The sequence below is a fragment of the Mobula birostris genome, chromosome 5 (genome assembly GCF_030028105.1).
Source record: "Mobula birostris isolate sMobBir1 chromosome 5, sMobBir1.hap1, whole genome shotgun sequence".
In the NCBI taxonomy this organism is placed as follows: Eukaryota; Metazoa; Chordata; class Chondrichthyes; order Myliobatiformes; family Myliobatidae; genus Mobula; species Mobula birostris.
This window is the reverse complement of record NC_092374.1, coordinates 180683066-180710931: the sequence shown is the minus strand read 5'-3', so window position 1 is coordinate 180710931 and position 27866 is coordinate 180683066. Positions and strand designations below refer to the sequence as shown.

General features: G+C 44.8%; 1 protein-coding gene across 1 annotated transcript in view; it reads left to right on the top strand.

Annotated features, from left to right (window-relative positions):
* Positions 1–27866, top strand: part of LOC140198096 (complement C4-like) — a 125785-nt gene that overhangs the window by 77367 nt on the left and 20552 nt on the right. Inside the window, exons 22-31 of the mRNA XM_072258996.1 lie at positions 395–446; positions 1293–1376; positions 4637–4840; positions 6308–6383; positions 9102–9258; positions 13700–13810; positions 15917–16085; positions 20143–20357; positions 21339–21497; positions 23678–23737. Of these exons, the coding sequence (XP_072115097.1) occupies positions 395–446; positions 1293–1376; positions 4637–4840; positions 6308–6383; positions 9102–9258; positions 13700–13810; positions 15917–16085; positions 20143–20357; positions 21339–21497; positions 23678–23737 (1287 nt within the window). The remainder of the gene's footprint in view (positions 1–394; positions 447–1292; positions 1377–4636; positions 4841–6307; positions 6384–9101; positions 9259–13699; positions 13811–15916; positions 16086–20142; positions 20358–21338; positions 21498–23677; positions 23738–27866) is intronic.

Here is a 27866-nt window from a genome sequence, read left to right as displayed (position 1 = left end):
TTCCTCAAAGCCTCTCTGTATGTTAGATCTGGCTTTACTCCATGCACTTCTTTCACTGCTCTATCGCTCTGGGTCCCATCCTCCTCGCAAATTAGTTTAAACCCTCCCGAACCATGCTAGCAAACCTACCTGCAAGGATATTGTTCCCCCTTGAGTTCAGGTGCAACCCATCCAATCTGTACAGGTCCCACCTTCCCCAGAAGAGATCTCAATGATCTAAAAATCTAAAACCCTGCTCCCTGCACCAACTCCTCAGCCATGCATTCAACTGCCATCTCCTCCAATTCTTACCATCTCAATTCTTACCATCTCTAACCAGTACTGCTGCTGAACATAATGACAGGTAGTGTTGGTAAGTTTGTTTATTCATGTGATTTCTCAATTCCTTATCTAGGGAGAAGGTGTCTTGAAGACTGAAGAGAAAAGCATCTTTGTTAATCCAAAAGGTGAGATTAGACTGCATTTGGAAACCTCTCTTCTATCACGGCATGTGCAAAATGGATCTTCCTAGCTGATGAAGAACTCAGAGAAACTTAACATATGTTTGTCGTTTGAGGACCTGTGAGTCAGAAAGTGTGGCTTCAGATCTTGTAGAGAGGAAGCTCTAAACCCATTAAAACAAGGCATTGTCTATGAACTAGGGCACAGGGTAGTGTGGGGTCAAACAGCACAGACAGAGGTCTTTCAGCCAGCTACATCTGTGCATGGTATCAGTGACCCATCTGCACCCATCTCCTGTACCAGGACATGGTGCTCCTGGGCATTACCTTGACAAGAGTAGGATGATTTTCAGCCATTTGTCCTGGAAAACATTTCCTTCCCAACATCACAGATTCTAAATTTTTTGCCATATGTGGTTCATGCTTAATTGCCCCTGAACAATTAAGGAGGTTCTTAATAATGAACCACACCAGTGGGTCTGTAGTTACAGCTGCCCTGGATGCAGACTCCCTCCCTTGAAGGACGTTCCCGGTCAGACCATCGCTGACATTATTCTTTCTCCTGCATTTTGCAGAGCTTCATTGAGTGAGTTGAGTGTAATTTCCTCCTCTGACACTGTGGTCAGATTTGAACTTGTATCACCAAATTCAAGACTTGGGCTACTGGTCTAGGAGCCCAACCGCTACACTATAGCACAACACATCCAGCCACATCACGGAACCCTTGCGTGTAGCTTACAGAGGGCAAAGTGGAAGCTGAAGTTCCTAGTTTACTAAGGGACTTCAAGATTTTGTGGAAGGTGCTAACATTCTTATAAGGTTTATACTTTCATCTCTCTATTTTTTAATCAGCAAGGAGCACCTATGAGATTTTTGAAGAGGAACCGAGCAACATGATCCCGAACACTGAGTCCTACCTTTATATTCAAGCTAGTGGTAAGTACAGCTACTGACAGAGGAGGAAAGGCGAGGACAGGAACCACGTGTGCCGTTCTCCTGCCACGATCAACAAACTCTGCCCATCGATCCTGCCACCCCTACCTTCAATAAGATCATGGTGAACCCAGCAGTCACAGGAGTCTGCCGTCCCACCTCTCTCTGGTTGTTGCTGCAGTAAACCTCTGACAAGCCGATGAGCAATGTTCCCTCTAGGCTGTGTATCCTTTGCTTCTGGCGCACAAAGGAATTTAAACTGCGCACAAAAGTTTGTCACCCTCGGCCTCGTTGGCGTGTTAGGTATATTTCATGATCATACACAATCACATTTTCTTTCCTGGTTTTTGATGTGGACTGTGTTGACAACGTGGAGTTTGTGATGATTTGTCTGCAGATTTTACAACTGGCTTAATTATACTGATTTTAAGTCAGAAGTTACTGATTCACTGCCGTCCCATCTCACTCTGGTAACCATTCACTTCAGTGTAAGATCTGCAAGATGAATGAGAAGTGTGTTAGTCTATTTATAGCCAACAGCATCCAATAGACCTGAAACTATCCCTGTTCACCGTCAAAGATTACTGGGGTTTCCTTTATCGCTGGCTTAAACATACTGAGACTCTGCTTCTGCTGCCTTTGAAGGAAGAGAGTTCAAAAGACCATCCGAGTTAAAATTTCAACTCCTTCCTGTATCAAACGAGAGATGCATATTTTGAAATAGCAGCACTCTCCCCAGCATCCCCCCCCCCCCAAAGTATAGAGTGATCTTTTCCATATTTCCATTTTAATTGCTGGTATATAATTTCTATGATGCTGAGAAACCAGTACCACAGAGTCTTTTAAGAGACTCCTGGACGGGTACATGGAGCTTAGAAAAATAGATGGCTGTGGGTAAGCCTATGTAGTTCTTTGGTAAGGACATGTTCAGCACAGCTTTCTGGGCTGAAGGGCCTGTATTGTGCTGTAGGTTTTCTATGTTTCTAATATCAAAATATTAAGGGCTGGAAATATCTGGAGCTCCGACCTGTCACAATCTATTTCAATATCCTCCCATGTTCGTTGGTTGAGCAATTAATTGTGTTTTCCCATCATTAGGATGATGTTTTTTTCATGTACGGTGAGGTAGAGTTGCAATGAAGAATTTGCTTGCTGCAACATCACTGGCACGTCGGTACAGACAATGCACAGAACAGGCACTCAGTGGCCACAATTAGGTAGCTCCTATACCAAATAAGGTGTCCACTGAGTGTGTTTTCATGGTTTTTGTGCTGCTGTAGCAATCTGCTTCAGGGTTCAACGAGTTGTGCATTCAGAGATGCCCTTGTGCACACCACTGTTGTAACGCATGGTTTTCTGAGTTACTGTGGCTTTCCTGTCAGCATGAACCAGCCTGGCCATTCTTTTCTGCCCTGTCTCAGCAAGAAGGCATTTTCGCCCACAGAACCGCCACTTACTGGATGTGTTTTGTTTCTTGCACTATTCTCATGTAAACTCTAGAGACTGTTTTACATGACTGACGTAGACGCCACAGTAACCATGCTGACTGTTACACGATTACAGCTCGGGGGATTCTGGAGTTTCAGGTTCAATCCCGGCGTTCCTCTCTAAGGAGTCTGTACATCCTCCCCATGGAATGCATGCATTGTCCGCCAGGTGCTCCCATGGTCCAATGATGTACAGGTTTGGTTAACTGGTCATTGTAAATCGTCCCATTTTAGAGTAGGGTTAATTCAGTTTGTCGGCAATTCTTGCGGCAGGGTGCTTGGAGGGCTGGAGGGGCCTTCTCTGCACTGTAGCACTACCTAGCTAAATAAATGAAATAACAGGAGATCAGCTAATACTGAGATACTCAGACCACCCTGTCTGGCACCAACAATCGCTCCCCAGTCAAAGTTGCTTGGATCACGTTTGCTCCCCATTCTCATATTTGGTCTGAACGACAACTGAACCTCTTGACCATGTCTGCATGCTCTTATGCATTGAGTTACTGCCACATGATTGGTTGATTAGGTATTTGCATTAATGAGCAGGCATACAGATTTACCTAAGAAAGTTGCCACTGAGTATACGTTTTAGATAAATTATACAAGGCAGTGAGGAAAATAGATGGTGCCATTCAAGACTTCAGTGCGAGTTGAAAAGATTGACTGGTCTGGGAACTCTAAAGTACAGGAAAACACAAGATTTCAGAGAGTAGTGGCCTTGGTCATTTCCATGAATGGTACAGCTCCCATCAGCATCAAAGACGTCTACAAGAGGTGATGTCTTAAGAAGGCAAGATTGTCAAGATAGACCCCCACCATCTTATTGCTTCCATCAGACACGAGGTACAGGAGCCTTAAGACCCATCCCTCAAGGTTCAACAACACTGTCCTCAGGTTCTTGAAGAGTTCAAAGTAAATTTATTATCGATGTACATATACGTCACCATTGACAACCCAGAGATTCATTTTCTTGTGGGCATACACAACAAATCCATAATAGAATAATAACAATATTAGAATCAATGAAAGACCGCAATAACTTGGGCATTCAAGCACTATGCGAAAGAAAACAAACTATGCAAATACAATGAGAAAGAAATATTAATAAATAGATCAACAAAACATATGGAGAACATGATATGGAGAGCCCTTGAAAGTGAGTTTGTTGGTTGTGGAAACATTTCAGTGAAGGGGTAAGTGAAGTTGGGTGAAGTTATCCCATTTGGTTTAGGAGTTTGACAGTAGAGGGGTAATCACTGCTCCTGAACCTAGTGGTATGCATCCCAAGGTTCCCATACTTCCTTCCTGATGGCAGCAGCGAGAACTGTGACAATGTTTTGTGAAGATGTGCTGAATGGTGGGGAGGACATTACCTCTGATGGACTGGGCTGCATCCATGACTTTTTACTGGATTTTCCATTTGAGGGCATTGGTGTTTCCATACCAGGCTGTGGTACAGCCAGTCAATGTACTCTCCACCACATACCAATAGAAGTTTGTCAAAGTTTTATATGCCAGGACCTGAAAAACCTCAGTTTTGTTCCCACGACTATATTTCCCTCAACTTTCACTAATGTTGTATGCTTATTCTTGTTCCTCTTGTCCTGTATAATTTAAGAAACTTCCAGTTTATGTCATTAAGTTTGCCATGCCTGTGATGCACAGTGCTGCTGCTGCAAAGAGTGAATTCTCTTGCGTTTATGCCTTGGGATGGCCATTGACAATAAACTTGACATTGAACTTTGCAACCCCGTTCATTGACAATTTTTCATACAGGTGAAGTACTTGGAGAAACGGTGCCAAACACCTTGGATCCGGAAGGAATTGACAAGCTCATACAGTTGCCCAGAGGCTGTGCCGAGCAAACCTCTTTCTACATGGCACCTACTGTGTTTGCCGTGAACTACCTGGACAGGAGCGAGCAGTGGATCTCACTGAAAGCTGAACGCAAGGACGAAGCTCTACAACATGTTGAAACAGGTGGAGACGACTAGGTATTAGCTTTCTGAACACACACACCGCTGCCACTTATAGTGCACACATCAAGCCAGCACAGGAATAGACCAACCATAATGTCTGTGCTGAACACATAGCTGAATCAGACTAAATCACTATGCGTGATCCCTATCTCTCCATTCCCTGCAGATCCCTGTGTCTTTAACAGCCTCTTCAATGCTACTGTCATATACATTTCCAGCACCTCCCCTAGCCGGCAACTTAAAGCACCCATCATCTTTCGTGTAATAAAATCTTACCCCACACTTCCTTTATTCTGACTCCCTCTCACCTGAAGTGCATGTTCTTTGTTATTTGTTATTTATACCGTGAGGAAAATTATTCCATCTGTCGATGCTACCTATGCCTCTATCACGAGGTAGACAAATGACCAAAATAGAAAGATTTCATTTCAATTGGATAGCTGTACAGCAGAGAAACAGGGACTCTGGCCCACCATGTCTGTGCCAACCATTAACCACCCAATCTCATTAACCCAATTTTATCATCCCCACATTCTCAGCAGCTAGCCGAAAGGTTCTACCCTTCACCTGCATGCTAGGGGCAATTTCCAGTGCCAAATTAACCTTCCTACCACATACCTTGTGGGATAAAAACAGAGGATCTCGGGGTGGGGGGGGGGGGAAACACAGGCGGTCACAGGGCGAATGTGCAAACGTCACACAGACACCGCAGGAGGCCGGGATCACACCTTGCTCCCTGGTGGCCATATCAGCTATGCCACTAAGATATCCACAAGAAGGGGTTGATGTAAGCCCTAGAAGATAGAAGAAGGGGAGAATGGCAACAGAACTGCAGAGGGAGAAGAAAAGAAAGGTTAGAGGGAGGTCAGGAGGTAAAATAGAAGAGAGGCTCTGGAGCTGGCAGTGGGAGGCAGGGGAACAGAGGAAGAAAGAGCTGTGGGTGGGGGGAGGAGAGGTAGAAGGAGGGAGGAGAGGTGGAAGGAGGGAGTGGCTCCCATTCATTGTTTTCTATCTTCTGCTTGCTCTTCTTGTAGAGATGTTTGTGGTGCAAAGGGAGGAAGGAGGAGGTGGAGTAATAGGAGAAGGAGGTAGGTTAAGGGAGACAAGGAAGGGAGGACAGAGGGAGGGGAAGTGTAGAATAGGGAAATGGAGGAAAGAAGACTGGTGGGGTGTTTGGAAAGAGAGTGGGAAGATGTGGAAGTGTGAGCAAGAGAAGGAAAGAGAGTAAGGGAAGGGACTGGAGGAGGCAAGCAGGGGGCGATGAGAGAGGAAAGAGGGATGGGCAAGAGGAGGTGGGCAAGTTTGGTCTCCCTTGTCAGTGTTCTGCACTTTCAGCACTTGCATCTATGAGCCAATGAACTGAAACTCTCACCATTCACTCTGTGGACATACCATCTCTCTGACCAAGCCAGTTACGTGATGCAATTGTTTGGGAGCACATTTTTCAGACCTGGTATTTCATTCACAGGGTACAAGCGGATTCTGGAATTTAAGAAGTCCGATGGTTCATATGGAACCTGGAAGCACACTCCCAGTAGCAGCTGGTACGTAGCCCCCCACCCAAGAAGTACACTTTCTAAAGTTGAGTATACTGTCACCTGCTCGAGTACATGTGTGCACAGGTTCTGTACAAACTTACTTGCAGCAGCAGCTCAAGTATGGCTACCAGATGCACAACATTTACAAGATGAACATAAATTAAGCATAACAACACCAGTAAAAGCAGGATCTCCTGGTGACTACCCACTTCAATTCTACTTCCCATTCCCATTCCCATTCCAACATGTCAGTCCACAGCCTCCTCTACTGCCGTATTGAGGGCACACTCAAGTTGGAGGTGCAGCACCTTATATTCTCTCTGGGTAGCATTCAGCCTGATGGTATGAACGGCGACTTCTCAAACTTCCAGTAATTGCCTCCCCTTCTCTCCTTCACCATTCTCCGTTCCTGTTTCCCTCTCTCACCTTATTTCTTTACCCGCTTATCACCTCCGTCTGGTGCTCCTCCCCTTCTTCCATGGCTTTCTGTATTCTCTGATCAGATTCCCCCTTCTCCAAACCTTTATCTCTTTCACCAATCAATTTCCCAGCTCTTTACTTCACTCACCCCCCTTCCCAGTTTCACCTGTCACCTATTACCTAGTACTTCTTCCTCCCTTCCCCCCCCCACCCCACCTTCTTATCCTGACTTCTCATCCTTCTTCTCCAGTCCTGATGAAGGGTTTTGGGTTTACTCTTTTCCATGGATGCTGCCTGGCCTGCTGAGTTCTGCCAGCATTTTGTGTGTGTTGGCTGAACACAAGAAAGAGCACAATTATAGCAAGAAATGCAGAATCCATTGTCGTGTAAGATGGTCATACTGTTGCTATAACTGATGAACTGAATATGGTTCTGCCGGATAGCTCAGGAATTGAATGGTTGAAGCGAAGTAGCTGTTCTTGAATCTGATGGTGTGGGACTTCAGGCTTCTGTGCCTCCTGCCTGATACTAGGTGCGAGAATGTTGCATGATGGCAATCTTCAATAAAAGATGTTTCCTTCCTGTGCAGTGCCTCCTGCAGGTACTTCCAGTAGTTAGGAGGTGCAGTATGTGCTCCTGATGTATTGGGCTGAGACCACTACTCTCTGAACCTAGTTATTTCCCTCCTCATTCAAGTTGCTACACCAGACCTTGCTGTAACCAGTCGGGACACTTTCAACAGGATACCTGTAGAGGTTTGCTAGAATGTTCATTTGTTGGAGGGTGCTTGTGCTACCTCTTACTCCTAGTCAAGTCTCAGCTGTACTGCAGGATTATGAACGCACTCACAGGTAGTTCTGGACCACTGATTTAGAGAGATGAGGTCACATCCTACATCGGGGATTGAAATACAAGCAATTAACTCGGTCTACTGTTCAGCTCCGTAACAGTAACCACAAAATGACCAGATGCTGGAAAAACCCACCTCATTCAGCAATATCCTTCAAGAGAGGAACTCAGTCATCCTTGCCATTCAGGTCTATAGGTAACCATCCTATTTAACTCCCCAGTACAGGGCCATTTCAGTCCTGGCAATAAATTCAGACTACAAATAGCGGTGATGTGATAAGGGTGAAAGGTGAAAAGTTTACGAGGAACATGAGGGGAAACTTTTTAACTCAGAGGTTCATGAGAGTGTGGAATGAGCTGCCAGTGCAGGTGGGGCATGCAAGCTCGATTTCAATGTTTAAGTGAAGTTTGGATGAGTATATGGATGGCAAGGATATGGAGGGCTGTTGTCCCAGTGATGGTTGATAGCCTAGGCAGTTTGAATGACTCGCACGGACGAGATGGGCCAAAGGACTTCAGCAAGGGTAAAGTTTCAGTGCTGTACTTTTCTATGACTCTATGACTGTCTGACTCTGACTTCATCTGTCATATCCCTCTCCCCGAAAGCAATTCAGAATCAGTCACAATCACGTTGAATGTTACTGGTGTATGTTGTGAAACTTTTTGTTTGCGGCAGCAATACATTGCAATACATAATAAAATAAAGCAAATTACAGTAAGAAGTATATGTGTGTATGTCTACATATATACGTATACAAGCTAAACTAAATAAGTAGAGCGAAAAGAGAAAATGATCAACTCCTTTGCTTGAGTCAAATCCAGCACTTGTCAGCTTTGTGTTCCTGCTTTTTTCTCTCTCTCTCTCTCTCTCTATCTCCCTCTCCATCTCCCTCTCCCTCTCCTTTTCTCTCCCCCTCCCCCTTTTGTCTCCCCCTCTCTCCCCCCTCTCTCCCCCCTCTCCCCTCTCCCTCCCCTCCACCCCTCCTCCCCCCTCCCCCCTCTCCCCCTCTCCCCTTCTCTCCCCTCCTCTCTCCCCCCTCCCCACCTCCTCTCTCCCTCTCCCCCTCCCTCCCCCTCTCCCCCCATCTCTATCCCCCTCCATCTATGTATCAACCAGCTACCAATGCCTTCCTAACCCACTGCACCTTCCCTCCCATACATGGCAAGATCAGACCATCATCCTTCACCCTTTCGTGGTCCACTGATCACTGTGGGCCCCTACTCACCCCTTTCCCTTCTCCTCTCTAGACTGCCCATCTCCCCTCTCTGTCTTGATGCAAGATTTCTACCCAAACAGCGACAATTTCCCCCAACCACCCCCTACACACTTACACAGACATAGAGACATAGACACAGATGCTACTTGATGTACTGAGTTCCTCTAGAAGTTTATCAGTGGCCTGCATACTGGTTGGCTTTCTGACTCAATAACAACTTCTCTGTTGCACTTTTCAGGCTGACAGCGTTTGTTACAAAGATACTTTCAATAGTTCAGATGCAGATCCATGTACGGAGAGAACATATTCAGGAATCTGCCTTGTATTTGGCTAGAATCCAGGAAGTGACAGGACAATTCAAGGACCCCCAACCAGTGTACCACCGAGAAATGCAGGTTGTAGAAGCGTTCGTACCATCTGTCTGTCTGTCTGAAATTTTCTTTCATTATTACTCTTGCTAGCTTCAATGGAGGCTAAGGTCAAGTGGAATTTAAAAGTCTCTCTGCTCCCCACTTCCTTCAGCCCAACAGGTGAGACATTAAGTTCAAAATGATCTTGATAGTTATAGTCACACAGCCCGTGTCCATATCAACCATCGACTCACCATCTGTGCGAATACTGTTCATCTTCTGTGCTTGGCCATTCTCTTGTTCGTCCATTGTTGTCATCGATGAAGACCTCGACACCATTGATGGTGTCGAGACTAGCGCGTGATTTGGATTTAAGTGAGGGAGAGTTGCGCAGCGTCAGCCTCACTCTCTCTTCCCAATTCCCATCTGGATCCAGTGGCAAGACAGAGTTGAGACGGCTGGAGATGGGATGAGGCGCAGTGGATGACCAGGATGTCTTCTGTGTCTTGCCGTGCTCTACACATTCCACTTGGCCATTCTAGAAGTCACCTGAATGTTGTGAGAGTCTCTGCCTATACAACTCATCAGGAAGTTTGTTCTGGATTCCAGCCACACTTTGTGTGGAATAAACTCTCCCTCAGAACCTCTGAATCGTCTGCTCAAAATCCCAAGCATATATGCTCTGATGATAGACAACAGAGAGAGGGAGAGAAAATGCACAAACTGCCTTCTTATGCACTGTAACATTCTATGATGGTTGCCCTGGGTAACTTTCTCGCACCAAAACTTTGCAACTGGAACTGAGCTGGGGAAACAGACCATCAGATTGGCAATACAAGGACATAAAGCCACCATACCCTTCTCTGGAGAAACTAATGGGTCTGTACTCACTGACGACACCCTCCACCCCACCGCATGTGGACAATGCATCCCCCTCAGGTTCCATGGTTGTCCATTCCAAGCCTGTCTCTGGAGTCTAGCCTCTGTGGCAGCATGCCCAATGTTGTTTCAGAGAGAATGACCATACCAACGCTCACCTGATAACCGCATGACTTCTCACTGATATTGAGTGTCAGGCACTTTTTAAAAACTATTGTTCAAATTAATAATTTGAACGAAAAACTCAAAACCCAAAATGTGAATACTTTAAAAGGCAACGAAATCTAAAACTCTAAGAAATAAAAACAGAAGCTAAAAATCTAAAACATAGATAATTTAAACTCTAAAATAATGTACCATATTTCAGAAGAGTTCTCTAACTTCCTTCATCGAGTCCAATGTCCTTGTCTGTCAGTCACTAGTGAAATCTCTGGTGAGGTTGGTCTTGTACTGTTTGGGAATTACAGTGGGATTCAATGGTTATTATACAGCTCAAAACAGGCTCTTTAGACCACTATGCTGTCCCGAACTGATTAAGTTAATGACACCTAATCACTCCTTCCTACACAATATCCATATCTCTCTAATCTCCATTCTTCTGTCATCTAAGAACCACTTGAATAGCACCACCACAATCCCCGATAGTACATTCCTGGCAGCCACCACTCTCTGTGTTGCTCATTTAGACATTCCATATGCATCTTTAATTCCACAGACTCACCACTCTCTGGCTAAAGAAATTCCTATCATCTCCTTTCTAAATGGACATCCCTATATCCTGAGGCTGCATCCTCTAGTCTTAGGCTGCCCCAACATAGGAAACACCTTCTCCACATGAATTTAAAGTGAGAGGGGAAAGTTCAAATGACATCTGCGGGCAAAGTTTTTTTTCAAAACGGAGAGTGGTGGCTGCCTGGAAACTGCTGCCAGAGGTGCAAGTATGATAAAGGCATTTAATGGGCTTAGTGATGCACATGAATGTGGGGAGAATGTGCACCATAAAGGCTGATTTATACTTGTGCATACTAGTTTACGCCGTAGCAAGTAGGCTACGCCGTTGTGAGCACTTATACTTGTGCGTTTGTGTTGCTCTGCAATTCACCGCCAAAATGATAGTTGGCGGTGGGGTTTCTATGCCACTGTGTTGAGTTTCTTCGTGTTGAGTTTCAAACAATGGTGACTGAAACTGAAGGAGGGTGAATTTTCTGTGCTTGTCCGGCCACTGAGAGACATGGACGAGGAAATGCATTTCAAATGTTTTCGGATGTCCGCAGGTAGATTTGACAATTTGGTTCATCGTCTCCAGCCATTTATTTCGCATCAGTGTACGCACAGTATACTCAGAGACTGGCAATCACCATTCGAGTTTTAGCTTCAGGTGGAAGTCAACAGGCTGTAGCAGCTAGCTACAAACCGGCGTCAAGCACAGGGTCCTCCATAATTTCGGAGGTCTGTAAAGCTTTATGGTAAGCGTTGCAGCCAGAGTTCCTTCCCTGCCCTTCAGTCACCCAATGGGAAGCTATTGCTGCTTAGGAGGAAATGTGATGCTACCAAACGGACCAATCACACTTGCTGAGGTCTGCGTCGTCGCGATGCATAGTTACATTTTGGGAGAGATGTGCGTTAGGCTATGGCGTAGGGTTCAGCATAGAGTACAACATAGGGTACGCCGCTACACCGTACGTACGGCGTACATTTGATGCACAAGTATAAATCAGCCTTCAGACCTGAGACATAGGAGCAGAATTAGGCCACTCAGCCCATCGAGTCTGCTGCACCATTCCATCATGGCTGATCCTGGATCCCACCCAACCCCATACACCTGCCTTCTTGCCATATCCTTTGGTGCCCTGACCAATCAGGAAATTATTAACTTCTAGTCATAGTCATAGTCATACTTTATTGATCCGGGGGGGAAATTGGTTTTCGTTACAGTTGCACCATAAATAATAAATAGTAATAGAACCATAAATAGTTAAATAGTAATATGTAAATTATGCCAGTAGATTATGAAATAAGTCCAGGACCAGCCTATCGGCTCAGGGTGTCTGAGCCTCCAAGGGAGGAGCTGTAAAGTTTGATGGCCACAGGCAGGAATGACTTCCTATGACGCTCTGTGCTGCATCTCGGTGGAATGAGTCTCTGGCTGAATGTACTCCTGTGCCCACCCAGTACATTATGTAGTGGATGGGAGACATTGACCAAGATGGCATGCAACTTAGACAGCATCTTCTTTTCAGACACCACCGTGAGAGAGTCCAGTTCCATCCCCACAACATCACTGGCCTTACGAATGAGTTTGTTGATTCTGCTGGTGTCTGCTACCCTCAGCCTGCTGCCCCAGCACACAACAGCAAACATGATAGCACTGGCCACCACAGACTCGTAGAACATCCTCAGCATCGTCCGGCAGATGTTAACGGCCGTCAGTCTCCTCAGGAAATAGAGACGGCTCTGACCCTTCTTGTAGACAGCCTCAGTGTTCTTTGACCAGTCCAGTTTATTGTCAATTCGTATCCGCAGGTATTTGTAATCCTCCACCATGTCCACACTGATCCCCTGGATGGAAACAGGGGTCACCAGTACCTTAGCTCTCCTCAGGTCTACCACCAGCTCCTTAGTCTTTTTCACATTAAGCTGCAGATAATTCTGCTCACACCATGTGACAAAGTTTCCTATCGTAGACCTGTACTCAACCTCATCTCCCTTGCTGATGCACCCAACTATGGCAAAGTCATCCGAAAACTTCTGAAGATGACAAGACTCTGTGCAGTAGTTGAAGTCCAAGGTGTAAATGGTGAAGAGAAAGGGAGACGACAGTCCCCTGTAGAGTCCCAGTGCTGCTGATCACTCTGTCGGACACACAGTGTTGCAAGCACATGTACTGTGGTCTGCCAGTCAGACCATATATTCTGCTTTATATTCTGCTTTAAATATACCCATGGACTTGGCCTCCACCGTAGCCTGTGGCAGTGCATTCCACAGATTCACTACTCTCTGGCTAAAAAATTCCTCCTTGCCACTGTTCTAAAGTATCACCCCTCCATTTTAAGGCTGTGCCCTCCAGTTCTGAATATCCCCATCAGAGGACACATTCTCTCCGCACCCACCCGACCTAGTCCTTTCAACATTCGGTAGGTTTCAATGAGATCCCCCCACCCCTGCATTCTTCTAAATTCTGGTGAGTACAGGCCTAAAGCTGCCAAGTGCTCCTCACATGTTAACCCCTTCATTCCCAGGATCATCCTCACGAACCTCCCCTGGACTGTCTCCAATGACACATATCCTTTCTGATATATGGGCCCAAAACTGTTGACAATATTCCAAGTGTGGCCTGATTAGTGTCTAATAAAGGGTCAGCATTATGAACCATTTGGAACAGAAGAGATTGGATGTCATTAGTTTATTTAATTTGACACAACATTGAGTGTTGAAGTCTTTACCTGTGCTGTAGTGTCCTATGTTCTTTGCTTCGTTGAATTACCTACAACCAAGTAAGGGCATTGTTCATTGTAAGGAGATTCTGCAAGACCACAGGGATAATGCTGTCTTTTCTTTTTGTGTCAATTGAAAAGCTCAATGTCTGATCTCTCATCCTTTACTGTAGGGTGGAGTCGGTGGGGTAGAGTATAAGATCTCCTTGACCGCTTTTATCACCATCGCACTGGTGCGTTCTCTGCCGTCCTTTCCAGACAACATGGAGGAAAAGCAAGAAGTGGTGAGGCTCGACACAATGTATTTACTCAACATCTTCAGTACAGGATTGTCATTAAGGGGATTGTCAAGTGCGTGGGGGTGAAAGTTGGGTAAAGACACTCTTGAAGAGTGCATACCAGACTAATTGGATAGCTGGGAAATGAATGGCTGAAATACACACCAAACTATGCAGGACAACGAGAGAGTCATGGCCCACAGAAACATACAGTTCACCATCCAACCATCCAACAACACTAAATCAACATTAATCAGAGTTTTCTATCCTCCCCACAAATTTTACTCCTCAGTCACACACAAGTGGCAATCTACAGTGGCCAGCTCACCCACCAAACTGCACATGTTGGGATATGTGAGCACTTGTAAACTCCACACAGACAGCACTGGAGATCATGATTCAACTCGCGGCTTTGGATCTCTGAGGTAGCAGCTCTACCTGTTGCACCACTGTCTTTGAAGCAGCAAAGGAATCGATACTGTTTAGGCATCCGTTGTTATGTGACAGGTAATGTTTACACCATAAGATGACCATGTCCAATAAGGGAAAATGCGTCCATCTACCTTTTGGCATTCACTGTCACTCCAGTCACCCAGTCTCCCATAACTAACATTCCGTTGACCCAAAGCTCAACTGGGTCAGCCATGTAAACAAGAGTAGATCAGGGTCAGCTTCTGACACCCCAAGGGGAAACTGATCTTCAAAATGCACTGCAGGTACTTGCACAGACTGCTCCATGGGAACAGTGCCGCGCCTCGGTTTCCCTCCATGTTACACCACCCTGACTTGCAGATACATCACCAATCTGGAGCCATCGATGTGCCTGATTTCTGGAGTTACGCCAAGTGCAGTGGCTGAAGTAGGCAGCTCACCACCACCTTCTGGAGAACATTTAATGTAGACTATAAATGCTGTTCCCATCAGTGACTCTGGAATTACCACAAAGTAATATACCTGCAAAAGTTTTGTTCTTTAATATCGCAATACATTGGTATCGGGGCTTGGCACCATATTCACAAGGGCAGCTAGGGTTGGCCAATTTAATGCCAGTTCAGCCCAATGCACATTGAAAAACACTGGCTTATTGTTTGTTACTGTTTACAAAGCCCGTTTTACCAACCAGTGTCATAGACATTCATCTTCCTAGCCGAGAATTAAAACTGAGTTAAGTAAATCACTCTGGACAAGAGTGTTAGTTTCAACCACGTGGTTCATTAACTTTTTCAGGGGTTACTGGTGACCAACCTCACGGTGTGGGTGGGTGCAGTTGGGTGAGTGATTACTGGCTGAGTAATTGCATTCTGTTTTGTATATGGCTCTCACTGCAGCCACTATGGTAGATCAGGTGGCCATTTTGTCCCGGACTTCTTCAGTGCAGTTGGAGCCATACCCATTCAATAGAGGGCACTCCTTCCTGATGTTGCTAGGCAGATCAGGAGGGGAGATCTTCCCTGCCTCACCCAACGTGTACACCTTCAATATGAACTGCCATCCAAAGTAGCGTAAGAAGCACTTGGTGCAGGATCACCCATTGCCTCAAAGAATGATTTCTTAATTGGTTAACCTGTCTAATATTGCCATGTATACTGAATTGCTTTTTTAAAACTTGTTTTGCATGTCATAAAGGGTAATTGTTTCCCACTCAAGTACGTCGAGGTAGGACAAAACAAAAAATAGTAACAGAGTGAAGAACACAACATTGAAGTTAGAGAGAACGTGCAGAGCAACCAAACAAATAAGATGCAATGGCCACATCGAGGTAGAATGAGAGATCAGGAACTTATCTTTATCGCACGAGATCTGTTTGAGAGGCTTTCCACAGCAGGGTAGGAGCTGGTGGTGTGTGTTCTCGAGCTTTTGGGAGGGGGAGAAGAGAGAATAGATGTTTGAATATGAAACTCTTGAAGAGGTAACTGAAATCTTGCTGAAGCATAATGCTTTTCAGGACTAAAATACTCCACCTTGTTACCACATTATGTTGAAATGCTGATAGCTTATAGTTACCTTGGTCCCTTGCACACTTCTCATCAGCTTTAAAGGAACAAAATGTGTGTTTGCAGTGTGGTGACTGACACTGTTCACTCCTCTCCCCCAATCACTTGCCCGTTGCAGGAAGACAGCATCAACAAGGCGGTGCAATATCTCTTCGGCAAAGTTGAGTCTATTCAGAGACCATATGCACTCGCCATCACCTCCTATGCTCTCACCTTGTTCGACCCGACCAGTTCCGAAGCACGCATGGCATTTGAAAAGCTGAAAGGCTTGGAAACCTATGACAAAGGTAACTTTCAATGTCCTTTCCAATCTCTGGCAGTTGGAGTAGTGCATTGTTGAGCGTCTGAAATAAGAGGGCACGGGTTGGGTGGGGGGTAAGAGGCATAGAGAGGATCTCACTTGGCATCTGGAACTCACTGCCTAAGGCCACAGCAGAAACAGGCACTGAAGCTATATCTGTACAAAAATCTGACTCCCAAGGCATAGAACATGATTCATAGCACTGTATGATATAAATTGGATTAGAGTAGTTAATATCTTTATGGTTAGCATTGGCATGATATGCTGAAGTGCCCTGATTCTGTCGGCTATCACTTTTGGATACAACTACTTGAAGGTGTGAGCTATTCTGTGGCTAATCTGTAATAAATATCACCTGTGTACAACAGCACATGTAACAAAATGCGTACGTGTGTATCCAGTTGTGTGCTTGTATTTCCTGTCCCATTCGGAGCATTCTGACACAACGACTAACTCTTTCTTAAATAATTCTGATTTCTTGAGTGTCTTGTGGATGGCATCATAATAGGTGGATTTGCAGAAAGTAGAGGCTTGCCACAGAACACATCAGGATATTGGGGGGGGGAGGGTGGATTTGCGGAAAGTAAATGGCTTGCTACAGAACACTGCAGGATATGGTGGGGGAAGGTGGATTTGCAGAAAGTAGAGGCTTGCCACAGAATACAGCAGAATATGGGGGGGGTGTGGAGGGGAAGGTTAGAAATAGCAGATAGAATTTAATTTGGACAAGTACAAGGTGTTGCACTTTGGGAGAACTGGCGTGTGGGGAATCATACAATAAATGGCAGTACTTGAGATGTTGAACTATTTGTCAGTGGCACTGTTTATCTACCTAATGTGTCTATCTATCCATCTACCTAACTATTCACCTACCTATCTATCCACCTATCTGTCTACCTACGTACTTATCTGTCCACCTATCTATCTACCCGCCTATTTATCTGCCTACCTGTCTGTCCACCTACCTACCTATCTGTCTAACTATCTATATACTTGTTTGTTTCTTCGTTCCTTGATTGATTTGTTTCTCTAACAGTCGAGCAGGTGGGGTTTTTCAGCGGTGTTTGGCAGCTTATCTAGGAGAAGGAAAGCTCTGACCTCAAACCTTGCAGCTATACCCACCCATGGGGAAGGCTTTGGGAGTAAACCCCGAGGGAAAAATCTGGAGCTAGAGTCCCTAATAAAGTCCTGTGTTGAGTTACAGGAGTGACTGGCAACTCCTGTAACGCCCACTGGTGCCAAATCGTGTCAGTCTCTGCCTTTCCTTTGGATTCATCAGCTGTGTGGAGAGGATGAGCCTGCTACATGGGCAACAGCTCACTCTCTGTATCATATTTCCCTGGCCTGTGTATCGATAACGTTGACAGCTCAGATGCAACCTCAACCAATGGGGGCATAGCAGATTGATTTACTATTGCAATCTATAGTTATTTTTCATGTTTTGCCCTGTTCTGTTGCCACAAAGTGCCAACTTCAGTGGCGTATGTTAGCAAATCTGATTCTGGCTCTGAAATGTTTGTGTACCAGCTGCTCTGCCAACCACCCCACCAAGGTCATTCACAGAGACATTGCACAACTGGATCCCTCTTCCAGACCGCAATCTAACACATTGAGGTTTCTACTGACAACAGAACCTTGTGTCCTCTACATCTGTGTATGCAGCAATAGAGTAATACAGCACAGAAATACACCCTTCAGACCACCGAATCCTTGCCGACCATATAACCACTACAGCACGGAAACAGGCCATTTCGGCCCTTCTAGTCCATGCCGAACTCTTACTCTCACCTAGTCCCACCGGCCTGCATTCAGCCCATAACCCTCCATTCCTTTCCTGTCCATATAGCTATCCAATTTAACTTTAAACGACAACATCGAACCTGCCTCAACCACTTCTGCTGGAAGCTTGTTCCACACAGCTACCACTCTCTGAGTAAAGAAGTTCCCCTTCAAGTTACCCCTAAACTTTTGCCATTTAACTCTCAACTCATGTCCTCTTGTTTGAATCTCCCCCACTCTCAATGGAAAAAGACTATCCACGTCAACTCTATCTATCCCCCTCATAATTTGAAATACCTCTATCAAGTCCCCCCCTCAACCTTCTACGTTCCAAAGAATAAAGACCCAACTTGTTCAACCTTTCTCTGTAACTTAGGTGATGAAACCCAGGTAACATTCTAGTAAATCTTCTCTGTGCTCTTTCTATTTTGTTGACATCTTTCCTGTAATTCGGTGACCAGAACTGTACTTAATACTCCAAATCTGGTTTTACACAATTTCAACATTACATCCCAACTCCTATACTCAATGCTTTGATTTATAAAGGCCAGCATACCGAAAGCTTTCTTCACCACCCTATCCACATGAGATTCCACCTTCAGGGAACAATGCACCATTATTCTTAGATCCCTCTGTTCTACTGCATTCTTCAATGCCCTACCATTAAGTTATTCAAAGTCAGAAAGTTATGTTACAGCTTTATAAAACCCTAGTTAGTCTGCGTCTGGGAGGCTGATCCAGAAGATTAATGGTGAATTGGCTGCTTGGATTCAGAACTGGTTGCACATAGAAGACAGAAAGTAGCGGTCGAAAGGATGTATTATAGCTGAAGGATTGTGATTAGTGGTGTTCTGCAGAGATCTGTATTGGGACCTCTGTTGTTTGTGATGTATATAAATGACCTGGATGAAAATATACATGGTTACATTATTAAGTTTGCAAATGATATGAAGTTTGGTGGTGTTATGGATAGCATAGAAGTTTGGCAAAGAATACAGTGTGATATAGATCACACTGGAGAAATAGCAGATGGAGTTTAACGCAGTCAAATGTGAAATATTGCACCTTGGTAGGTTAAATGTTAAGGGAGGAGAAGAGGAATCTTGGAGTCCAAGTTCATAGCTCCATGAAAATGGCTACACAGGTTAATAGAGTCATTAAGAATGCATATGGTATGCTTGCCTTTATCAATCATGGCATTGAATTCAAAAGTCTGTTGCAGCTTTATAAAACACTAGTTAGGCTGCATCTAGGGTATTGAAACAGTTCCGGGTGCTCCATTAAAGGAAAAGGATATTGTGCCTTTCAAGAGGGTGCAAAAGAGGTTTACCAGGCTGTTGCTATGATGCTATGCTCTGTGCTATGATGAGAAGTTGGATAAACCTGGGTTGTTTTCTCTGGAGTAGTAGAGACTGAGGGGAGATCTGAAAGAGGTTTATAAGATTATGAGAAGAAGAGTAGAGTAAATTGACAGTATCTTTTTCCCAGGGTTGAAATATCGAATACCAGAAGGTATGCATTTAAGGTGAGAGGGGGTAAGTTCAAAAGAGACTAAGGAGCAAGTTTTTTTTTTTCACACAGAGAGTTGGGGTGCCTGGAATGCACTGCCTGGAGTGGTGGTAGAGGCAAATACATAAGGGACTTTTAAGAGACATTTAGATAGGCATGTGAAGGTGAGGGAAATGGATGGATAAGGATGTTGTGTAGACAGAAGGCATTAATTTAGTTGGGAATTTGATTACTAATTTAATTAGTTTGACACGACATTGTGGGCTGAAGGGGCTGTTCTTGTGTTGTACAGTTCGTAACCTGATTTACCATGTATGTCCTATTTTGATTAGTCCTTCCAAAATGTAACACCTTACATTTATCAGCATTAAACTCCATCTGCCATCTTTCAGCCCATTCTTCTAACTGGCCTGTTAGCTCATATTTCAACGGATCCAATTTTTATCTCCCAGTATTCTTGTCAATTGCCCCAAGAGCCACCTCTCATCTACACTATTTACAGCAGCAATTTAATGCACTGACCTCATGTCACTACAGTGCAGGAGAATGCTGGAGTACCTCAGGGAAGCCCACCTGGTCACAGGGAGAAGGTGCAAAGTTCACACCATCAGCACCTGGGGTTGGGATCGAACCGGGGCTTCGCAAGCAGTGAGGCAACAGCTCTACCAGCTGTTTCAGTGGGCTCCCCAGCAGGTCTTCTTGTTACCATAACGTGCTCTTCCTCACCATGTGCTTGTGCTTGCATCATGAAACAGAAACGGATACTCGCTATTGGAAGGTCGATCCGAAAGTGCTAATTGCGAAGGAAACTCGGCTAAATCAGGTCCCACAGGCGCCAGCCATTGAGGTGGAGACCAGCGCCTATGCACTGCTAACAGCTGTGCTCATGAAGGAACTCAATTATGCCAGCGCTATTGTAAAGTGGTTAACGGAACAACGGAACTACGGTGGTGGATTCCGCTCTACCCAGGTAGATCTCGCGTACACCAATGCATGGGTGCATTCCTCTTCGTGTACACCCAATGGCAGACAGCAGACTGGGAGAAGGAGGACAACACTTTTTTTAATGAGAGTGCAACTCCGCACTACTCTTGCTGATCCACAGCTCCCTTACATATCAGAAACCTGTCTCTCTCTGCCTTAAACATATTTGAAGACTTTGCTTCCGCTGCCCATTGAGGAAGAGAACTCCAAATTCTGACAATTCTTGAAAGAGTTTTGCCCCCTCCTTTCTTAAATAAGTGACCCATGGCCATTGAACAATGACCCCGACCTCTAGATGCTCCCACATTGTCTCCACCCCATTCTGTCAAGATCCCTCAAGATCTTATGTTTCAATACAATCGCTTCTCACCCTTGAAGCTACAAACCTAGTTTGCTCAGAGTTTCTTCCGATGACCTAAATAGATCAGGGTAAATCTCACGGCCAACTTTTACCCAGGTTTAAGCAGCGGTGAAGGCGAAAGGAAATCAACATGCCAACCAAAAGGTATAAAAGCCACCAGGTTCAAGAATAGTTACTACCCCTCAACCTCTTGAACAAAAGGGGATAGCTACACACATTTTATTTCCAGTGTTCTCACAACTGGCGGTCTCACTTTAAGGAGTATGAAGTATCTTGTTACTTCATACTCTCAGTAGTTATTGCTGTTTATTTATCTCTGCATTTGCACAGCTTGTTGCTCACTGATCCTGTTTACAGTAACTGTTCTCTAGATTTGCTGAGTATGCCTGTCGGAAAAAGAATCCCCTAGAAGACATGGTGGCGACATGTGTGTACTCTGATAATAAATTTTACCTAGAAATTTGAACTTTATCCAGAGGGCTGTAGCTGTTCCCGATTTCATCGCTTGGGATTCACGTTAATCACATCATTCAGTTGGAATGAGTCAATTCATTGGTCAATGGCAGCCACAGTTTAATTCGCGCCTTCTCTCTCTTTGTTGCCAAGGATACAACGGTTGCCTTGGAGGCGCTGTCTGAGTACAGCATTGCCACTTTTGAACCTCAAGAGGTCAACATGAAGCTGAAATTCAGCAGCCCTGGGAGAAGTTACGGGAAAACACTCAAAATACAGAGGAGCAACACGCTGATTCAGGATGAGTTGAAGGTAGGAATTGCATCTAAAGACAGGCCAGGAGTTTCTTATTGGTTCTTCATGAAACTTCACAGGATTTCATCTACAGGATAAAAAGCATATATTGAAGTATAACAGTGTACAAAGTGCACCCAGAAATACCTTTGTAACATTAGCAGGCTTTGGTATTCTTCAGGGAAGAACTCCTGAAGCATTTAGAACACAGAATGTAGAAGAATACAGCATGGGGACAACCCTTAAGCTCACAATGACTGTGCTGAACAGGATGATAAATGAAATTAAACCAGATCCCCACTACCTATACATTCTATATCACTTCATGCTCTCTGCATGTTCACATAACTCTCCAAAGACCCTTTCAATGCCGCCATTGTATCAGCTTCCAGGACTACCCCATGCAGGTACCTGCTTCCCCCTGCCTACTTTTGGAATCACACTTGGGATTCCGGAGGAGTGGTTGAAAAAGTTCTTCATCTGCAGAGAAATGCTATAGCAGTACTGTTGACTTCCTGTTGCTGGTGAGGGTGGAACAGGTGGCAGACTCCCTACCTGACAGATATACTGGGGCGTTGATGTGCAGTGGGTTGGGAATCAAGTACCCAGTGGGTTGGATGTGGGGTGGGCAACTGAGACAGAGTTGCCTACTTTGTGACGGTATCCACTGTGTGCTCTGTTCCCTAAGGATGAAAGAGAATATAGGGGAATGCAATGTTCAACCTGCAGGTCAGATCCTATCCAAGGCATCGTCAAGGACCCCCACCTCTCAGGATATGCCCGCTGCTTATTGTTGCCATCAGGGAGGGGGTTCACACTCAGCGATTCAGGAACAGCTTCTGCCCCTCTGCCGCAAAGTTGACAAACTTCACGACATATGCCGGTGATATGAAACCTGATTCTGATCCCTGCTGTCTGTGGGGTGTTTGCAGCTTCACCCTGTGACAGTGTGAGTCTCCACGACGTGCCGGTTTCCTCCCCCGTCGCAAAGGAATGTGGGTCGGTCGGTCGCTTTGCCGTTGTAAGTTGCTCCTAGTGTCTGGCTGAGGGTTAGAGTCTCAGCATAGCTGATGGGAATGTGAAGAGAATAAATCAGGAGTAATGTAGGATGTGTATAACTGGGTGCCCCATGGATTCGATGGGCTGAAGGGCCATTTTGGACTTCGTAGAATTGTGACTCAGTGAGTATGTTAGTTTGTAGTGTGAGAACACACTGGATTTCCCCAGGAATCTGGGGGCAATTTGTTTTGATCATAACTGCGGAACAAGTACAGTGGCAAGCGTAACGTGGTTCAGAGAATTAGCCTGTTGCTGACTACACAATCCTGTCACACTGCCCACGACTATTTCATTATCCTGACTGATTGCAAAACCTGGTGCAGCAATTTGAATGAGCAGGAATTTAAGAAGCTGCAGAGTGGTGGACTCAGCCCGAAACATCACAGCCACATCCCTCTCCACCATCGGTAGTGCCTCCAGGAGGTGCTGCTCGAGAAGGCAACTTGTATCATCATTAATCTTCACCATTCAGGCCATGCCGTCTCGTGCCAGCTTCAAGCACGAGGTCCAAAAACTGCTACTGTATATCCCTTCACCCATTCAATCTGCAGATCTGTAATCAGAGTCAGGTTTAATATCATTGGCATATGTCGTGAAACTTGAAAACTTTATGGCAGCAGTACCATGAAATACATGATAATATAGAGAAAAAAACTGGACATTAAGCGCATATGTGTCTATTAAATAGTTAAAATAAATAGTGCTAAAAACACAATAATAAAAAGGGAGTGAGGTAGTGTTCATGGGTTCAATGTCCATTTAGAAATCGGATGGCACAGAGAGGAAGAAGCTGTTCCTGAATCACTGGCTGTGTGCCTTCAGGCTTCTGTACCTCCTGCCTGATGGTAACAATGAGAAGATGGCATGACCCGGGTGGTGGGGATTCTTAATGATGGACACTGCCTTCCTAAGGCACTGGTCCTCGACCTCAGTATCGCTAAACTATGACAACATTGACCACTTTGCACTACAATGGACTTTTGGAATCTGGTCTTTCTCGTTTAGTGAATGCATAATTGATCGCGCTGTGATTTATGTGACACTTTGTGTGTGTGATGCTGCTGCATCTTAGTCCTTCATTGCACTCGTACAGACAGGTACACATGCCAATACACTCTCCTTTTACTTACCTTTTACAGTTCCAGCTGGGTGACAACATCAACATCGAAGTGACTGGCACGGGAAATGGAACACTCAGTGTGAGTAAAGGTTTTCGAGACTCTAATTTTATTAAGTTTTAAACCATGCCCAGAATGGGGTCAGTGGTGATGCCTGTTGGCCATCACCATTTTCCTTTAAGAAGCTGGGGGACGAGTTGTTTCCTTGAACAGGCGCAGTGCTGCTGGGAAGGAGTTCCAGGACTGAGTGACACTAACGGATCATTGACATACCTACAATTCAGGATGGGGTGTGACTTGGAGCGAATACGCCTGAAGTTGCAGGCTGGCGGCAATTCTTTTGTTTTGATTTTGGATCAGTTTTCTTACTACATTTTGTCGGTAAAGATTTTGGCAGGTGTACCAAACGAACATCAGCACTTGGATGTGTCTGAGAAATTGGAGGCACCAACCTGGACCAGCTTGTGGCAAGTAACAACCTTTTCTTGTTGTTCTACGCCGTGTGTTTGGATTTGAAACACAGTTTTGAAGTGTTCAGATGCTGCTGTGTCCAGCTTGGTGGATGTGCAAGCTGTAGTGGTGGTCTCCTGCAGTGTTCGACCCTTGGTTCTGTTAGAAATGCTGAGGAATTGAAAGAATTACCTCTGTCATTGAAAAGCTGAATTGAAACTGCCATTGTTTTGTGTTGTTTGCGCACTTGGAAGTCAAAACGTGTTCAGCTAGAAGCAGTGACCTTGAAACTAAGAGAGAAATTAAATGATCATACCATGTTGAAGGTCAGCTCCCTGAGGGAAATGAAAATATTTACAAAGTCAAAGACCAAGTTGTGATAACTGATAAGTTACAGGATGGGTTACACAGTGAGTCTAATGTGAGTGGAGCAGGTTCTGTTGTTAGTGAGATGTTCTGTGCATTGGTTCGCATTGAAATTAAGGCTGATTTAGCTGCTATATGCAAGGCAACAAATATTGACGGATAAGCAGACCTTAGAGAAAAAGGTGAAACAGCTTCAAAGAGACAGGAACAGCTTCAGAGAAATCAGGAAGAGCAGGCGGAGCAGCTTAAGTTGCAAGAAGGAATTGTAGCCAAGATGGCCCGAGTTGAAGTGCCGTGGACTGCAAGTGGTGTGGGTGCTCCGGAAGAGCAGTTCCTGTGTCGACATGGAACGGAGAAAATCCAGCAAGCTCAATGTCAAGGTGAATTCATCTGAGGGTTAAATGTCTATGAGCCATGAGTTTGAACCCCAACGCGTAGTTCGTTTGCAGCCTGCACTAAAGAGTTACTCCAAACTTATGCAGTATCCAATAGCGCAAGCTGCTTTGGAGAACACTAGTTTGCAGTTTGTTGGCACTCATGTTTCAGATGATAGAGGTCTAAGTGCTGCACTGGAGGTCATTAGGACACAAACAGAAATAACAAGCACGGTGATGCATCAACAATACACTGCCTCTTTGATTAAAAGAGAGATTCAAATCTTCGATGGTGATCCACTGCGGTATCATTCATTTTTGAGGGCTTTCAGGAATAGCACTGAAGGCAAGACTGAAGGTTATGGTGAGCATCTCTATTTTCTTGATCAGTACCCTGAAGTTTACCCTAGAGAGCTTGTCAAAAGTTGCCAGTGGGCCAGCCCAGAGCAAGGATATATGAAGGCCCAAGCTTTACTGCAGGAACATTTCGGTGATGAGTTCAAAACTACATCAAAAAGGATCTTTCTTGGCCCCATATCAAATCAAGATGTGAAAGCTCTTTAAGACTGCAGTCCTTTCCTTAGAAGTTGTTGCAATGCCATAGAAGATGTGCAGGCCATGCAGGAGTTGAACATGCCTGCTAATACGAAGAATGTTGTAAATCACTTGCCCGATGAACTTTGGAAAGAATGAGATCAGTGGTGCACGGGCTGCAAGAGAGGCACAGCCATAAGTTTACATTCACTGACGCTGTTGATTTTATTGAAAGGCAAGTGGAGACTGCTGCACACAGTGTTTGGACAGAAATACACCGCTACATCGCTGGCAGTAAGTAAAAGTATGAACAAAACTGGGTCACAAACTCGTTTTCAAGCTAAAGAAAGCAGCTTTGCTACTATACTGGCTACTGTGGAAAGTGAAGACGAAACTGAGCCCAGAGCTGATGAAAAGGTTGCAGATTCGAAACAAGCTATGAATAGAGGAAACACAGTGGCAAGCACTGCCTTGGTATCTAATGGTCTTGCGGGGCTGGTGATCATGATTGTAAACTTCCCGTAATCCCAGTTCAGGTGAAGCCTAAGAAAAGTAACAAGACAGTGGTTACTTATGCTTCCCTAGATCAAGGAAGTACACCAGTGTATTGCCCAGACAGCCTCACGAACAAGCCCAACCTGACAGGGAAAGGAACACGCATTCTCTTATACACAATGGGTCAAGAGAACATTGTGGATAGCTACGTTGTTTCTGGGTTGAAAGTGGCTGGCTTAGACAGTGAAAGCTATTGTGAACTGCCTAACACAGGGATCCCCCGTCAGAGAGATCTTCAGGAAAGGCCCCACCTGGAACATGCTTATTTGCCAGAAGTTGAGTCAGAAATTGAGCTGTTGATGGGGATGAATGTACCAAAGGCGTTTGATCCATTGCAAGTGATTCACAGTGTTAGCGATGGACCATATGCTATCAGAACAGTGATGGGTCGAGCTGCTGATGGACCATTAAAAGAAGACTGTGATGGTAGAAGAGACTACGCTTGGCCAGAACTAACAGGTAATGGGACTTCAGTTTTCAACTTGGATGAGCTTTGGCTTTAGTGATTCGAGACAGATCTTCCTGAATGCAGTCAAGAGGGACAACCTGGTTTGACAGAAGAAGAGCAGAAACCAGGACGGGTGCTTAGCAAAAGAGGACAATTCTGTAAATCAAGAGGTCAGGTAGCATCTCTGGAAAAGAGTCACGCAAGTATAACAGCTTCGTCTGAGGTGGCATTTGTTTTAATTTTCAAAGAATTCAAAGTACTTTTATTATAAAGTACTGTACGTGTGTATTATACAACCTGAGATTCGTCTTCCCACAGACAGCCATGAAACAAAGAACCATAGAACGCGGTCGAAGAAAAAAACATCAACCCCCCCCCACCTCCTCTCCCATGGGCAAAACAAAATCTAAGTCCTGCAAATAGCAACAAAAAAGATGAGGGAAGCATAGAATATGAAACACAAAATCAAAAGGCATATTCAGTTCAGCTCAGTGTTGCATATGGGCAATCCGACCTGATTCAAAATTGCCCAAACTAGCTAAAAAGGAGTGACCGGACAAACTATGCTGGCTCTCAGGGGAACCACACCTTATCCATTTACCCACATCTTTCTCTGTAACCTACTCACCCCAGATTCCCATCAGGCCTCCACCACCCAGGCTTTCCCATTCACTCACACATCATGAACAATTCAGAGTGTCCACTGAACCCAGCAGTAAGCTCCCAAATTTGGGATGTGGGAAGAAAAGCCCTCCCTGCCACCCAACGTACCCACAAGGAGTGCTGGCATAAGGAAGCAGCATCCACCATCAAGGAGACTCAATAATCAACAATCCCCCACCGACCATGTTTTTTTTTTAATCTCACTGTTGTTGCCATCGCAAAGAAGGTAAAGGAGCCTTAGGTTCCAAACCACCAGGATCAGGAACAGTTATTGCCCTTCAACCATTAAGCTCCTGAATCAACGTACATAACTTTACTCACCTCACCCTGAACTGATCACTCAACACAACACAAGGTGTCACCTTCAAAGACTTTACAACTTCTTATGCACAGTGTGTATGTAGGTATGAAGGGATCTATCTGTCTATCCATTGACCTGTCTATCTAATCTATCGATCTATTTATCTATCTGTCTATCGATTTGTCTGCCTATTGATCTGTCTATCCATCGACCTATCTGTCTATCAATTTGTCTGCCTATCAATCTGCCTGCCTATCAATCAATCTATTGATCTATGTAGCTATCAATCTATCTGTCTCTCATTTTGACTATCTGTTGATCTGTCTATCAGATTTTTCTATTTAGTGATCTATCTATCAATCTGTCCATCCTTTTGTCTATCTATTTATCAATCTGTCTATCTATCGATCTGTCTAGCTATCTATCAAACTGTCTGTCTATTGATCTGTCTCAGTTTGTTGATCTATTTATCGATCTGTGTAACTATCTGTGAATCTGTGTATTTATCAATTTGTCCAT